At 37.6% G+C, this 12,207-nt stretch overlaps 2 protein-coding genes across 2 annotated transcripts; both read right to left on the reverse strand.

Annotated features, from left to right (window-relative positions):
* Positions 1 to 508: 508 nt before the first annotated feature.
* Positions 509 to 1,830, reverse strand: LOC106314542 (glutathione S-transferase T3-like). The gene is made up of 4 exons (XM_013752401.1): positions 1,209 to 1,830; positions 960 to 1,158; positions 884 to 887; positions 509 to 697 (listed from the first exon to the last, which is right to left on the reverse strand). Exons 1-4 carry the CDS (start codon positions 1,828 to 1,830, stop codon positions 509 to 511), a joined length of 1,014 nt encoding a protein of 337 aa, XP_013607855.1.
* An 8,271-nt stretch (positions 1,831 to 10,101) lies between these two features.
* On the reverse strand, positions 10,102 to 11,472 carry LOC106314543. The gene is made up of 3 exons (XM_013752402.1): positions 11,200 to 11,472; positions 10,277 to 11,086; positions 10,102 to 10,188 (listed from the first exon to the last, which is right to left on the reverse strand). Exons 1-3 carry the CDS (start codon positions 11,470 to 11,472, stop codon positions 10,102 to 10,104), a joined length of 1,170 nt encoding a protein of 389 aa, XP_013607856.1.
* Positions 11,473 to 12,207: the final 735 nt, after the last annotated feature.

The raw sequence follows: 12,207 nt of genomic DNA on the forward strand, positions 1-12,207 counted from the left end.
TGTGACTTTTGATTACATCTTGTGAATGAACATTGCCATCGCGTGCCTCTAACTGGATCACGAGCACACAGTGGCCTCGTCTAGCGTTTAGTGGATCACGAGCAGAAATGTGTGTTGTATTACACATAGCAATACACGTTAAGTTCATCTTTTGCTACACAAATGTTGTAATGGTACACATAAAATACTTTTGATACACAAGATCCGATACAATACAAGTCAATACAAGTCCAATACACGTAAAATACTTTTGTTCAGTACACATACCACAACAGAGACAATACAAAGAGTGCATTAAACCATTACAAGTCTGATACATTACAACAGCCTCCATCGCTACAAAGAGTGCATTAAACCATTACACATAACAGAAGAGCATCTTCATTACGCATAACACTACAAAAGCTTCATTTAAACATGAGCACCACACCTATTAAAACTAATACGATAACCATTACACCAACAAAGTATTCAAAGCCATTGCTAAACCTTGACTTCTCCCTAACTTTCAAACCGAAGTGCCCACCCCTTGCGGAGGGTACTGAACGCGCGCACGAGCATTGTAGCTTATCTCAGCTTGGTCCCGGCGAACAAGATCTTCCGTTTCGCTGTAGCCACTGTCGACTGAGTTCCCACCATAATCCTCTGACTCCGAAGGCTGGCTATAGCTATAGTCATGTCCCATCTTTAACTTAACCTGAAAAAATTAACAAATTAATTATTAGTGAGATATTGTGAATGGACATAGAGCAACCTTATAGCAGTGAGAAGCACATAAACAAGATAGCAACATTTAAAGTGATTCATTTTTTAAGATAGCCATTTAAGCAAACATGAACTAAATTCATCATCACACAGCAATTTAAAAACATAAATACTTAACAGTACTTAACACAGAAATTCAAAAACATAGTTATGACTAAGCTGATAGATAGTTAGACTATAATTTTCAGAAATACCGGGCTAGGAGCTTATTCTTGACAACTTCTTCAGCCTCACTTAGTGGTTCTTTCTTGGCTAGGAGAGTGTCTAGTATGGCGAGCTTTGACAGTCTCTCCTTCATCGCCAAATCCTCCTTCTTCATTTCCCATATACTCGTATACTCAGCAAGAGACTTCTCTTTAGCAGTATTCCTTTTAGATTTAGCAGCCTTGACACCTTCAGGCCAGATCTCATGATCACTAACATTGGTGCTTGAAGTTTGGGACCTGTCTCACCATTTTTCCTCTTTGAACAGCCACTGGCTTTAGGAGTGTTAAGGCTAAGCCATTTCTGTTCAAACCTCAACACACACCACACATGCTCAAGGTTAAACTTGATGTTGTGATCAGAGTAGAAGATGTCATGAGCCATCTTGAGAACGTCAGTGTCATTCTGACCACTGCTAATTTGTCGCTCTGCTGCCGCAAATGCGCCACAGAACTTGTTAGTCAGATCATTGATTTTGTGCCACCTCTGCTTACAATGAAGATGCTCTCTCTTTTCACCATCCTCTCTACCATGAGGACTTGCTGCATAATATTCTCCAACTCGCTTCCAGAAGGTCCCTTTGTTTTGTTCATTCCCAACAACAGCATCCTTTGAAGTGTTTAGCCACGCACTGATTAGAACCTCGTCATCAGCTGGGCTCCATTTTCTTCTCTCCTTGCGGTCAACTGGTGTGTCTTCAGATAGAGGTGGAACTTCAGATTGTTGTGAACTGAAAGGAGGAAAGTGAACACTAGAATGATAACTTTCATAAGGAAAGTTTTCATGGAGAACATTTCCTTGTTGACTGTTAAGAAGTCCTACATAACTAGATGACTGAGTAGGAAGATTCCTTGAATCCATGCGAAAAAGAACAGAGAAGGGATTGAAGAGGAGAAAGCGGAATGATTATAGAAGAGAGAAAGCAGCTGAAGTAGATTATATAATAGAAGGAAGGAAGGATGGGGTTTAATAGGAGCAAGTGTAGTGTAATAAGTAACCCACATAGTGACTAACCATAAACTACAAAGGTCTAATCATTAGTTATTACACACCACACAACTATAAAGCTATCAACTATCCTAACAGGTTCATTAAATTAAAAGGGGTTTTCGTTTCAAACTAACTACACTCCTATAAAACATATCTAACTAAGCCGTAACCACATCAGTGAAATGGAACTCACAAGTAACCATGCCTTTAATATACAGCTAACACTACCAACTTTTGTACTTTGGAGGAAATGGTTGTTCTAGTTGATAAGTTCAACAGTTATCTCAAACAATGTAAACAGTTATCTCTAACAATGTCACAATAATCTACACTAACTTACACAAATTTAGCAATCGAGACAGAGGAAACAACCATACAATCTACACAACCATACAATCTACACAACCTAACCAAACATAACAATGCATCACAGAAATCATCAATTTTCACACAGACGAAACAAAATTTTTTCACATTTAACAAACTATAAATCACTAATTTTCACTAACGATACAGACTAGACAACCATACAATCTACACTCCATAACAAAAAATTTCACATTTTTCACACTAATTTACAATTTTCAGACAGCCCAAACAACCATACGATCAGTTTTTTTTTAAAAAACGATCAAGACGTAACAACCATACGATCTCAAAAGGGAGTAGGAACACATACCTTGCTAAGATTGGAATAGCTGGACAAGCTGCGACGGGCCGGAACTCAAGCGAATTGGACCGGAACTCAAGCGTACCGATGGAAGTGGGATGACCTTTGGCTTTCGATTTGGGGAAATCGCGATTTGGCTTTCGATTTCGATGTGGACTGAGCTTTCAATTTGCGGGATTTCGAAGTGGACTGAGCTTTGGCTTTCGGTTTGGGGAATTCGAGAGCTTTCGATTTACGGGATTTCGAGGTGGAGTGAGGTTTGGCTTTCGGTTTGGTGAATTGGAGATGTGGCTTTCGATTTCGATGTGGAGTGAGTTTTGATTTGGGGGATTTTGATGTGGAGTGAACTTTCGATTTCGTATAGGGGATGAATCCTCTCGCCGTCTCAAGCTAGGGTTTCGGACGAAATGAAAGAGAGCAGAGCCGATCGCAATACGAGTTTCGCGACTTCGATATCATCTCCCAATCATCTTCCGCCACGTTGACTTAAGGACGAAGCCGGATGTCCCTTAGTTAAGGCCCGTTTGCAATGTTTTAACTGAATTTTCATTTATTTTTCGACACAATAATGCCAAGGGACGGGCCTATCATACGGCGATAATGTTGCTCTAAGATGTTTCAAGATTCAATAATAGTCCTTCTTCTCTCTCTCTTCCCGAAAGTAAGATTTTCTAAAGTGTTCACGTTTATTAAGAATTCAATAAATGTTTATAATTTAATTTTTCTTTTACTTTATTATACATTTTCCAATAATTTTTCGCCAATAAAATTTAATCAATTCAAATATTTTCATCTAATGTTTTTTAAAAGTATAAAAAAAATACATTAAACATATAGAAAATCTATCTTTGTGGAACAAATAAAAAATCTAAAACATCTTAATTTTGGGAACGAGGGAGTACGTGTTTATGTAACTATAGGTCAATGTCCACCGGCTAACCATGATACATGTAACGTTTCACTAAACAATCTGAAAGTATTTCTTAAAAGTCTTTAACCATTTGTTAGTTTATCAAAAACGATTTAGACTAACTAGCTAGTAGAAACACCATTTTTGCATGTATGCTTTTTCAACAGTTCACATGCATTTTACTATAATTTTTGTTTGACAAAATAATAAATTTGATCTATGTGCACATTTTACTATATTTAAATAAAAATTATAATTTTGTAATGAATTACAACAAATATGATAAATTTATGTGTATATGTATGTAAATCATGTATTTTATAATGATGTGAATATATATATATTATGTATGTTAAGTTTGTTGAATCTAATAGTTACAACTACATGTGTAAAACTGTAAATCAATTTAGTTATTAGATAACTTTTTTTGTGCACTTTTTTTTTATGTGCGCACTAGTTATTAGATAACTAAAATGGAATATACGATAACATACTGGACCGGTCTACTCATGCATTCTAGGTACTTGCATGCGTCATATATATGTCTTCTGCATAATAAGCCACCGATTTTAATTATTCAACCACACTAATTTCTTGAACTAACTGCTTAATTATTTGGTTGTACGTCCATGATTATATTAATATATCCAGATTGCGTGACTATGACAATTATATAGTATTTTGCTTATTCATTTCCATACTACAAAGGTAAATTTTAGTAGGTTTGTAAAAATAATAATAATTGAAAAACTAATCATATTTTTCTCTGAGAAACACCATGAATATAATATATGCCCTTTTAGCTCGCACAACACATGAAGATACGATCTTTTTATCATGATTTTTATTTCAGACTTTTTTCAATATCGACATAAGTGACCACAAAACATTTTTATTTATTTTTCGATAAAAGTGACCGCTAATCACACTCTCTTTCGAGATTTAGGTGTCGAAAGTAGTATGAATTTGTGTGGATTTTAAAACTTCATATTATTACTGTCGTGGAAGGTGCATATAATGAAAAGCGGATCCCCAATTTGTACAAACAGCTTTTCTTGCTTCCGATGAGCAAATAATTCGTCTTGTAACGTATAAAGATTTATCTTTAGTTAAACAAGAGTTGAAAAGTGCTCTCTCTAAAATCAAAAACCTCTAACCTTTCTCTACTTCATCTTCTCCGTTCTGTTCCGGCGGCTGTCCGGCGGCTGTCAGCGGGGCGCGTGGTCGCCGGAGGCTTTTTTCCTCTCCCTTTCCTCTCTTTATTTTGCTCCGTTTGTGTCCCTTTTCGCCGACCCGTCGAGATGTGTGGCGTTCTGGACGCAGCTCCACCGCGGGGTCTCTAATCTGCTCCGGGGAGGTTAGATACGTGGTTGGTAAGCTTCGATCTGGAGCTCCTGTGAGGCTGTGAGGGTAGGGGTCAAGCGAAGTCGGCGTTTAGGGTTTGGCTATGGCGGTTCTCAATTTTACTTTGCAGATCCCGTCGATGCCTTCGGTTTGGAAGCGTGTGGTGGTGTGGTGGACTCTCTCCCCGTGGTCGTAGTGTTTGTTGTTTAGAAGAGAGTTCTTCGTTGTGGAGAGGACAGAGCTTCTCTCTCATTTCGGCTTGTGGTCTTGCCGATTGGCCAGAGTGATTCCTTCTTTCTCAGGGAAGGTGGTGGTAATCGTCGCCGGCGCGTGCATAGAGGTGTGGTGGCTTCACGTCTGTGGTTTGGCGCGTGTAGCTGCGGTTTGTAGTCCGGAGTCTGTCGTCTATGGCTGTGCTCCCCTCATTCTTGTGGCTTCTCTTCCCTTGCTCAACCATCCCCATTTCATCTATCGTGATTTGCTTTGACCTTGCGGTTGAAGTTTGTTTCAGGCCTGCTTCTTCTTTTCCTTCGTCCCCATCGCGGGTTTCTTGAAGCGCAGAGAAGACCGGTACAGAGAACCTGTACCGGAGATTGGTTTCGCTGGTTCGATTCTGGTTGGGTCAGCTGGGTCTTGCAGGTGTTGGGGTAGCCATCTTAAGTTTCGTCATCCCAGTGCGTGGTCGTTCGAGGTCCCTTGGACTCCTCGCAGACGGGTCTTTTCTTCTTTGCAGGTTATGAAGATTGCGGTTTGGTGTTTCTTCCTTATCAGCCCGTTGTTTTAAGCTTAGTGGTTCGGTGGCGGCATTAGCGAGTGCTTGCTCGTTTAGAGTGGCGTTTCAAGCGCTGTGTGGCGTTAACTACAAACCCGGCTTTGGTGGCTTTGCAAGGTCTCGTGGTAAGTATTTGGATCTCCCTTCTATTGCTCGTCTTGCGCTTCATGACAGTGATGGTTATAAGCTTCGTGGAGTTCAGTGGGAGCTAACTACTCCGGAGACGACATATGAATTCCCGAGATCCGAGCCAACAAGGAGAACCTCACCTTTTTGTGATTCATCATCAATGGTGAGAACATCAACCGGTTTCCGAAGGATTTCGAAAAACGAGCTAGGGGAATGTGCAGGGTTTAGTGGACGGGCGAAACTAGTTTGTAATAGTTTGAATTTGGATATTTTGTTCAAAGCGGGTTTGTAACCAGATCTGATTTGCCCGTTTTCGCGGGTCGGATAAATCTATACTAATAAAGTAGAAGAGAAAGGCTCCACATGTTGCCACATCACCTCTCCTGTCTCCATATCGCGCCACGTTTCGAGCAGAGACAGCTTCTTCTTTACTCTTTTGCTTCGAACACGCGGGTTTTCTCCTTCTTTTCTTTTTGGGCTTTCTTGGGATTTCTGTTTATTTATTGAGCGGCCCAGTTTTTTTAAGGTTAGCTTTGTCGTCTTCATCTGAAAGCCATCGCCTTTCATCGTCCCCAATCGCGCATTCCTGTAACGTCATCCATTTTTTTTTTAAATCAAGCTTTAATTCAATCATTAAGCTTCACTCCACCTCTCTTCCCATTCCGTCTCATTTATTCTCATTAACGAGCGGCGTTTGTTACAGATCCAAGGTCGATCTATAAATAAGTGTTTTGGAGTGATGAAGTTCTGCACCGTTGAGATCTAAGTTAATAAGTGGGTTATTATCTCCTTTTGGAAAAGAGATCAGTTCGATCAGTTTATCTATTTCTCTGCTTCAAAGAGTTTAGACTCTAAGCTTTCTGTATTTTGATTTTAAAGAATAAATGAAAAAAACCCCAAAAAAGCAATTTTAATTTGCCCAAAGAAATCCATGTTGTTTTAACTGTCTTGAATAATTAGCAAAACATATATGAAAAAGTACATATCACAGATATAAAAGCACCAATAAAATAAAATATATTCATAATCGTGTATTGAATAGTACCAAAACACAAGTTAACCTCCCAAAATACCTTCTAAATTACATTCAAACAATTTCCTTTAATCTTTTTTGCAGTCCCATGAAAAAAAAATCTCATATTTACCGATAACGCAACTCAAAAAATGACAAAACGGTGTATATATCTATCACCCATCCCCTGCAAAAACAAAACAAATATAAAACAACTCTCCCTATAAAATTCATGCAAAGCTTAGCTATGACTCAATTAGTATAAAACAACTCTCCCTATACAAACTTTACAATAGAGAGCACAAGTGTCTTGGGTTAGCTAAACCATATACTGCTTAACAATTTAGAATTAAAGTTATATTATTACTAAAGTCGAACGCTACATAACAACTAATACTATGAAAGTCTCTTCAAAATAAACACAATATGAAAATAATACATAGTCTTGATAAAAAAGAAACTGTAAAACGTTAAAAAAAAGTCAATTCAATACAAACAAATAACTCCAAAAAATTTAACACCCATGAATAAATGATCTTTAAAACCAAAGTTAGAAGAAGACAATAAATTCATCTTTATAACCTCACCATAGATAATACATTTCTACAATACCTTATGCTCCCACAGATACTCCAAGAATGAGTAACCAACCACTTATAACTCATCGGCTGTCACATCAAACAAGTTGTTCATGTGAAAACTCAAAGCAAACACTACTACATCCACAGATCCAACACACAAAAATCCATCATTGATTTTCAGCTACTATCTATCATTGACAACCAAGGTAATTTAAATGATTTAATAACTGAGAGTACGGAATACATGTTAACATATCATGACATTCATTACCTCGACTCAACATTCCTCATTGAAGAAACTATTTAATACGTGATGAATGGAGTAAGAGACGACATAAATATCTTAGCTAATGATCTTCAAGTTACTCTAATTATCAAAAACTATAACCAAAACGCAACATCAAGACTAGACGTTGATCTGATCATCACCGATCTAGAGGGTAGTAATAGGCCTCCAACTACGGAAGAGGAAAATGATATATGCGTTGTATGCTTCCGAAATTACAAGGATGGAAACAATCTTTGCTCTCTTACTTTTGGCCATAATTTCCATTTTGCTTTCATTGATCAATGGCTTCGTACAAAAAAAGTTGTCCGGTATATAGAGAAAGTAATCTATGATGCTAGCTTAATTAAAAAAATTAAAAAGGGTTTATTGTGTACTAATTCTAATATCATTTATGTCATATTCTCTACTTTGATTTTAATTTAAAAAATAATTATAAATGATTTGTCCTCATTAATATATATTTTTCTTTCTCACCGTTGATTTCTCATAAAAAAAAACAACGACAACTAACACTTTTATACAACATTCTATAGCTCAAAATATGGCTACATCAACTAATACAAATTATACCAAAAGATAATCGCTCCGCGCATAACGCGAACACACCACTAGTATATAAATATAAATTAAAAAAAATGATTTATTAGTTAAAAGAAAACGTATATAGATTTATCTTCCGACATCACTATCTTCTAAAGTCAAAATTTCATTTCTCATAATCCTTTTCTTCTACTCTTTGGATCCAAACCCATTCTATCTTTTTCTTTTCGTCAACCAAACCCATTCTATCTAGTCTTTCATTTTTACGTGTTGGTACTCGTAAGGTTTCAGTTTCAATTCGCACACAAAAGATAATCATCAGTAACATTCAGTCAACAGAACAGAAATAAGGGATCACTGTTTCTCACTATTATGAACTAAACAAGGATTAAAAAGCCTGCACAGTTATGTGTGGAAGGCTTTTGGTCTTTTAGTGTTCAACATAAACATGAGCAATTGTCTTATCATCATGATTATTGTCTCTATTAACCCCACCTCCCATGCTAATGCATCATCATATAAGAAACTATATAAAATGAAAAGTATCACCAAATATTGCTGACTTGCACCAATTATAGCTCATTCACCAAAATAAATGTGAATCTTTTAATAATGAAATATATGGTTCTATCTCAAACGATGACCTCTTGCTTATGTGAATCTTTTAAAAGAAAATTAGATATATGATTCTATCTCAAACGATGATCTCTTGATTATGTTTCGTTTCTCAAAACAGTTCAGATCTTGTTGAGTGACAATACGATGGACAGATCTTTGCTAGTGCCTAGTGACCAGAGGACGCATAATGATGCAGGACACCGACTCGCGCAAAACAAGTGTCTATGATAAGTGAAACAAATTTACCAACAATTCAAGTTTCAATACGGAAGAGAAGGTTTGCTCGTTAAAGACAAGGAGGAGACAAGGAGGTTAGTGGGTCACATTCTTTGATGATTGGGTAGGAAACATTCTGTGGGCCACTACTTGTCCCTCTCTGTCCCTCCCCCCATGAACGTCCTCATTGGTTGCTACCCCCATAAACACCAGTGGGACTATTACCACTTTCTACATTAATTCACACTACACAAACCTCTCCTACAAATTAGTTACTTGAGTATAAAGCAACCACTAACTTACAGTACTTCTGTAGATCCCATCAAGTCAGTCCCATTTAAATGCGACCATAAAACTCTACAAGTCACCGACTCCAAGTCTCCTTCCTTAAGAACGCAAAAATGCAAGCTTAGATGACACCAAACATGTCCGGTCTCTACTATACATGGCCATACAGGAATGATCTTATCCCAAGGATTATACTAGCTGTTAACAACATCTTGTCATTTCCCAGTACAAAAATACCAAAAGAGGATGCGACATACCGAGTATTAATATATGTACTAGGAAAATGGTATGTGCATTGGCCTGATGTAACCTTTTAGTCCCCTAGAAGACAAAGTGGCTGTCTCATGGTAAGCTCAGTTTTCAGCGTAAATCCCATCCGATGATTTTCTCAGCATTTTCAACCGTATTAGGCTATTGTAAATTGACCCGTGAGCATTTTGATTTTTCTGGTTCCACGTTCAACACGTCCTTGGAGGAGTTGTGGTGGTAGCTGAGTGATTCCAAATCTTCCAGCATTCATGACAACCATCATTAAACGTCTGGAGTTGAGAAAAGTAAATGTGTATATGATTACACAGTATATAATTTATTATCTAGCAAGCAAACTCAATTTCAATATTTTATTCCTTCAATTTAAAATGATTTTAAAGAAATTATCAACATGTTTGAATAAATACAGTTGCCACAAAAAAAAAAAATTATTCTTCCTCTATTCTTCCTCTTTCCGTACATCTCCATCACCAGGAATATCTCTTTCTCATTAGAAAGACATCTTAACTGATAGGGGTTTTGTATGTCGCACGATTGTGACCACAACCTTTGCAACGACTACATACAATACGTCTTCTTGGTGTCTTCATCTATTGAACAATACAAAATAAATAATTAATTCAATGAAAAACATATTAACCATAATATTAGACATTATAAACTATTTAAAGTACTTACACGAACTTCGCCACGAGATATAAAACATTTCTTGGGTGGATGGCCAGGGGGACGCCTGCTAGACGGAGGAAGCATATCTAACTCGGACAATTGAGCAGTGAGTTCAATGATATTATCGGTATCAATCACTTGAGCGACACTACCCGTGTAGGCAACAACCATTGCATTCTTAGTGTACTCTTCAGCTACCAATGAATCGACTTTTACCTTGGCTACGATGGCCGCTGCTATTGCATGTTGACAAGGAATTTCGAGGAGTTGAAACTCAAAACAACTGCAAAATCGTTTGGAAATGTCGACATGGAAAGAACACCCTTCCTTGTTCCGTACTTCATACTCCAAGAATTTTATTTTCTTCACTTCAAAACCTGCCGAAGACTCGAAATTAATAGCGAGAATTTCCACTACTTTCGGTGTGAAATTGTCTAAACTTGCTGAGATTGTTGAGCCCCTAGTAGAAAACCAAGACATCAGCTTTGCCCTAATAAATTCTACAAGGGCCAATATAGGGTATTCTCTGGCCTCACGAAGCACTGCATTCCACGATTCCGCAACGTTACTCGTCGTAATATTGTAACGACGTCCGGAGAAATGGGAACGTGCCCAATGCTCAAACCCTATTCCGATTAGATAATCTGCACAAGAGGCATTGACATTTTTTATCTCACTGAAAACCTTGTAGAAGTCAGCCAACCTATATGCCCTTCCAGCCTTTGCAACCAAGAATCCTAGATTCTTATCTCTGTAATAAGTCCTGATATTTCTCTTTAAATGAAGGATGCATGCACAGTGTTTAGCTTCTGGATAAACCTAATACATTATCCGGATAGACTTTAGATTTCCGGATATAACGATAGTATCCTTCACAAATATGATTTCCGGATATAAAATCAATTATGTAATACTACAAAGCCATTAGTTACCTTGGCCAAACCGTAATAGATGGATAAATGTCTATCAGATACAAACACGATATTGTTTGTATTTGGAACGAATGCTTGTAGCTTTTTGAAGAACCACTCCCACGAGTTATCATTTTCTCCGTCGACGATAGCAATGGCTAGTGGAAACACTTGATAACTGCCGTTTTGGGCAGAAGCAGTTAGAAGACACCCTGCATATTTTACTCTCAAATGGGTTCCATCGACAACTACAACTTTTCTCATGTACTCAAATCCCATAATAGAGGCACCCATAGCTAGAAACATGTATTTAAACCTGTTTCCTATGTTCTCGTTGTATTAAGTTTCAATCTCGGCTAGGGTTCCAGGGTTTGCTTCTACTAGTTTACGGAGGTAATCAGGAAGTAGATTGTAAGAGTCTCGTGAGTTTCCTTTGGTATATTCCAAAGCAATTTCCCTTGAGCGCCAAGCCTTCCAGTAGGATATACGGACATCGTGGTCTCTTTGCATGACTTGACGTATCTATCCAGGCTTTCCAGGCTTTGGACCACCGCCACTACCATTGAAACGAGCTTTCATCATCTCTCCAACAACATGATGTGTAACTTGAGACTGATAACCGGATCTATCGTCGACGGAGAAAGTGTGTATGGGATCGAGTTTTCTTATCTTGTAGACGTCTGAGTCTTTTAACTTTGTGCATATACCCTCCACTGACAGTTGGAGCTAAAACACCTTAAAACCATTCCATTTGGTGCTGACCTGATGTTATGAAACCGGAACTTCTTTCTAATTGCATATAAGGCCATATGCAATTTAAATTCATCCCGGTTTGTAAATACCATTCCAACATAGAGTTCGGTGTGTTGGTTTGTTGTAACTCCTACATTAATTAGCACGTTCAGATATTAGGGAATTAATATTGCAAAAGCTCATAATATAAACTAATATATTTTACATTGAAGATTAGATTAAACATATCCGTTGATATTAAACATTAACAAAAAGTATTAAACATATCAGTTGACG

This window comes from Brassica oleracea, chromosome C9, assembly GCF_000695525.1.
Source record: "Brassica oleracea var. oleracea cultivar TO1000 chromosome C9, BOL, whole genome shotgun sequence".
Taxonomy (NCBI): Eukaryota; Viridiplantae; Streptophyta; class Magnoliopsida; order Brassicales; family Brassicaceae; genus Brassica; species Brassica oleracea.

Excerpts from the sequence above, each read along its gene's own strand:
- LOC106314543 (XM_013752402.1), bottom strand. The coding sequence starts at position 11,472 with ATGGGTGCCTCTATTATGGGATTTGAGTACATGAGAAAAGTTGTAGTT. Across the intron at positions 11,087-11,199 it reads TCTATTACGGTTTGGCCAAG|GTTTATCCAGAAGCTAAACA; the intron begins GTAACTAATGGC and ends ATAATGTATTAG. Across the intron at positions 10,189-10,276 it reads TATCTCGTGGCGAAGTTCGT|ATGAAGACACCAAGAAGACG; the intron begins GTAAGTACTTTA and ends ATTGTTCAATAG.
- LOC106314542 (XM_013752401.1), bottom strand. The coding sequence starts at position 1,830 with ATGGATTCAAGGAATCTTCCTACTCAGTCATCTAGTTATGTAGGACTT. Across the intron at positions 1,159-1,208 it reads GAGGAAAAATGGTGAGACAG|GTGTCAAGGCTGCTAAATCT; the intron begins GTCCCAAACTTC and ends TCTGGCCTGAAG.